Source organism: Nicotiana tomentosiformis, chromosome 9 (genome assembly GCF_000390325.3).
Source record: "Nicotiana tomentosiformis chromosome 9, ASM39032v3, whole genome shotgun sequence".
Lineage (NCBI taxonomy): Eukaryota > Viridiplantae > Streptophyta > Magnoliopsida > Solanales > Solanaceae > Nicotiana > Nicotiana tomentosiformis.
Genome location: NC_090820.1, coordinates 7,705,889 through 7,709,885, shown reverse-complemented (window position 1 = coordinate 7,709,885; position 3,997 = coordinate 7,705,889). Strand labels below are relative to the sequence as shown.

General features: G+C 29.1%; 1 protein-coding gene across 1 annotated transcript; it reads right to left on the bottom strand.

The window, feature by feature from the left end:
- Positions 1–248: 248 nt before the first annotated feature.
- LOC104096262 (protein BOBBER 2-like) lies at positions 249–1,988 on the bottom strand. Its single transcript, XM_009602609.4, has 2 exons — positions 1,581–1,988; positions 249–870 (listed from the first exon to the last, which is right to left on the bottom strand). The coding sequence occupies exons 1-2, from the start codon at positions 1,816–1,818 to the stop codon at positions 416–418; spliced, it is 693 nt and encodes a 230-aa protein (XP_009600904.1). The 5' UTR covers positions 1,819–1,988; the 3' UTR covers positions 249–415.
- Between the last annotated feature and the right edge of the window lie 2,009 nt (positions 1,989–3,997).

Below are 3,997 nucleotides of genomic sequence, written 5' to 3'. Positions count from 1 at the left end.
AATTTGAATACCTTTTCCTAACAAACAGAAAATTCCAAATACGATTAGAATCCTTTTTTCCTGACAAATAGAAAGCAACATGTCATTGACCAACAAAAAAGCCAAAAACTCCGATAATAATTTCAAGCTCTTATACTAGTATGGGAAAAAAAAAATCTAAGCCCACACGATATTAAAATAAAATTCAGAAAAAGAAAAGTTAATCCTAAAATTACCACAATATTAAATTTCAAAACTAATCACATGAATCATAGAAAAAATTAAGAGTAATTGATTTATGCATTGACCAAGCAATAAATTCCAACGAAACCCAAAAAAGAAAAAGAATAATTCCAATCTCTCATACTAGTACGAAAAAAACATCAAAATCTACTAGAGATTAAAAAAAATCATCAAAAATAAAACTTCCAAGCAATTAGCCCATGCCCATCATCTTAGAATTTGGCATCATCTTAGCATTAGCAAAATTCTTAGCCATATCAGGATTTTGTTCCATAAATTTCTTAAGCATATCTTGATTTGTAATCTCCTCACTTGTTGGAAGTCCCATCTGCTTTTGTCTTTGATCAAACATCATTTTTTCAACTGCTGCCCTTGTTTCTGTGTCCAAATCAGACAATTTACTAGGTTCTGGTTCTACTTTTTGTGTGTCAATTTCTGGTCCACCTTTGAACAAACTCTTCCACCAATCAGATTTGTTTTGCTTAGTTAAAAGAATTGAAATTTCTTTCTGATCTTCTAAACTCCAATAACATTCATCAGCTTTCACTGATTTGAAAAATTCACCATCTATTATTAATGGTTGACCTTTGAGTCCAACTTTGAGGGAAGTATTCTTGATTTCAACAACCAAGAATCTTGATTTTGTACCTGGTAAAAAATAAAATAACACAAGGTAAGACGAAAAGGCCTACAATAACTTACAGTTTGTTTGGATGGTTGTTACGTATCGTTTCTTAATGTATTGTATCGTACTATATTATTTTAATTTATATAATATTTGAATAGATTGTATCGTTTTTCTACCAAAAATCTTGATTTTGTACCTGATAAAAAAATAAAATAACACAAGGTAAGATGAAAAGACCTACAATAACTTACTGTTTGTTTGGATGGTTGTTGCGTATCGTTTCTTAACGTATCGCATCGTATTGTACTATATTGTTTTAGTCTATATAATGATTGAATATATTGTATCCTTTTTTATCGTCTCATAATGTTACACTCTAGCAATATGAAAAATAGGAATATTATAAAGAAATTAAAAGTAAAGTATCAGGTAGCGTAATTATTAAAAAGTTAGGATGAAGGGTAAAAGAACTTTAAGACAAAGCAAAAATAATGTAACGATACCGTTATGTTACAACAGATGTAACGATATAATACAATAATAACAATCAAAATAAATATTGTATTTAAAATAACGATACAACATGATACAATACAACCATCAAAGAAACGGTTAGAGACAGGTTAAAACTTACAAATTTAGTTGTTTTTTTTGTATATTTAAATTCAAGTTTTGAATAAAAACAGTAAATACAAAATCTTTTAATATATAAATTATCGAAAAATCTTACCAGGAGGAACTGGGACATTGATGGTAACTTCTTGAAGAGATTGTCCCCATGAATAATTTTCCATGTCAAGGCCATTGGACTTGTTTGGCTTTAGCTTCTTGTTTTCTTCTTCTTTTGGGGGTGAAGATGAATTTTCTTCTTCTTTTGGGGCTGAAGAAGAAGATTTTTCTTGTTCTTTTTCGATAGGCTTCATAGGTTGTTCTTGATTTTCTTCAGTATAATCAGAGAGAATTGCCATACTTGAAAAAAAATTAAACAATTCTTTTTGAAAAAGAAAAGCAGAAGTAGAAGGAGAAGGAAATTATGTGAATTAATGTGAGAATTTGGGAGAAGAATGAGTGTATATATAGAGATAAAATCCCTTTTGATTAGGAATTAGAATCCTTAATTGAGTTGGAAAGCCCCTAAACCGACTCAAGACCTCTTTCCTAGTTTTCATTTATTTACTTTTCTAAACAATCGAATTAATGAACGAAAAAGAATGGTTTAGTGAGAATTGAATGTTACATCAAAGGTAAGTATTTTACTTCTCCTACTTGTAAATTAATTTTTTTAAAATTTAAAAGAGATTATTCTTTTTGAAATAGTCTAAAAAATGAATCATTATTCTAACCTTTGTAGGAGCAAGACAAGGGAATAATAGTAATCGTTTTTACTCAAATGTATAAAAATAAAGATAATTTACTTAGTACTAACGCTGACTTATAATCTAATGATTAGTGATACAAAGTTACGAAATTTTTTAATTCTAGAAGATCAAAAGGATCATATCATTATATGTTTCTTATCTTTGTTCTAAGTCGGGTATTAAAAGACATCGGAATTAACAAAATGTACAAATTCAAGTTTAATTCACAATACATATCATCAATTCTTTTTCTGAGTTATATATGCATACATAATATATATGTTTTCTGGTCCTCCTTCATGTTTTAATTGTAACGTAAAAATATATTATTCACAAGATTTAGAACAATACAAAAGAGATTCTAAACTTTTTGCGAAAAATTTGTTACGAATACAAAAATTCAGAACAATAATCTTGTGCCACATCCGAAATTTCCTTCAACTCAAGTGAATTAAAAGCATTACAATTCCCAACAAAATTAAAAAGAAATTTACACCGTACCAATCTCAGAAGATTCTTGAGCTTTTTTCACTTTTAGCTCGCGTCATAAATTATTTATATTCGATTGCCGAAAAAATATATAAAATTTGTATATTTTTTTGTATATAACATATAAAACGTACATATATACAAAAAATATATATTTTTCGACTATTATTTTGAGAGTGCTTTTAAGTATCATTTTCCCGATATTTATTCTTTCTATACTCAAAATAAGTTAAGGCGGCCATGGCTAGCCCAAAAACATACTCCCTCCGTTTCAATTTAGATGACACACTTTCTTTATTAGTGCGTTTAAAAAAGAATGACACATTTTTATAATTGAAAACAATTCAACTTTTACCCTTTTTATCCTTAATGAGAAGCTTTTATAATCACACAAATATTATGGTCCCATAAAGCTTTTACCCCTTAAGCTTTTAATACCACGAGTTTCAAAAGTCTCTCTATTTTCTCTTAAACTCCGTATCGAGTCAAACTATCGGATCTAAACTGAAACGGAGGGAGTACAAACTTTTTAGAGCATAGTAGTATCTTGTATCTATGTCCAAATCCTCTAAAGTTTACTAGGCTATGGCTCAAAATTTAGTGTCAATTTCTGGACCACCCTTGAACAAAGTCTTCCACCAAATCTTATTTTTCTTAACAAGACGAATTGTGATTTCTTTTTTATCGTTATCTACTATACCGCAACTACATTTATCTGCTTTTACTGTATTGAAAAATTCACCATCTATTAGTACTCTTTTCGTTTTAATTTATTTGAACTTATTTCTTTAAAAAAAAATACCTCTTTATGTGAGAGAAGTATTATTCAAAATTCTGAAAATTACAGTTTCTGACGTTGTACCAGGTGGTACTAGGATTTTTATGGTAACTTCTTCAAGTGATTGACCCCATGAATAATTGTCCATGTCAAGGCCTTTACCTTTGTTTCGTTTTAGCAGGCGTGATATTATAGCTTTATGTGAAATATACAATAACAAATTCAGTATAATTCAACAAGCGAAGTCTGGGGAGGGTGGTATTTACGCAGCCTTATCTCTACCTTACGAAGGTAGAGAGACTATTTCTGATAGACTCTCGACTCACGCGAAGCACAATAACAACAATGTTTAAAATAAATATAATAGTGAAAAAGCCATAAAAAACGGTAATAAACAACATCAAGATAATAGAATAATCGAAACAAGAGAAACAACATGTAGTATAAAATCTAAGGATAAGAAATATGGTACGAATAAAAAAACAATTTAGAACCCCGTTCAAATAAAGAATAATCTTGACT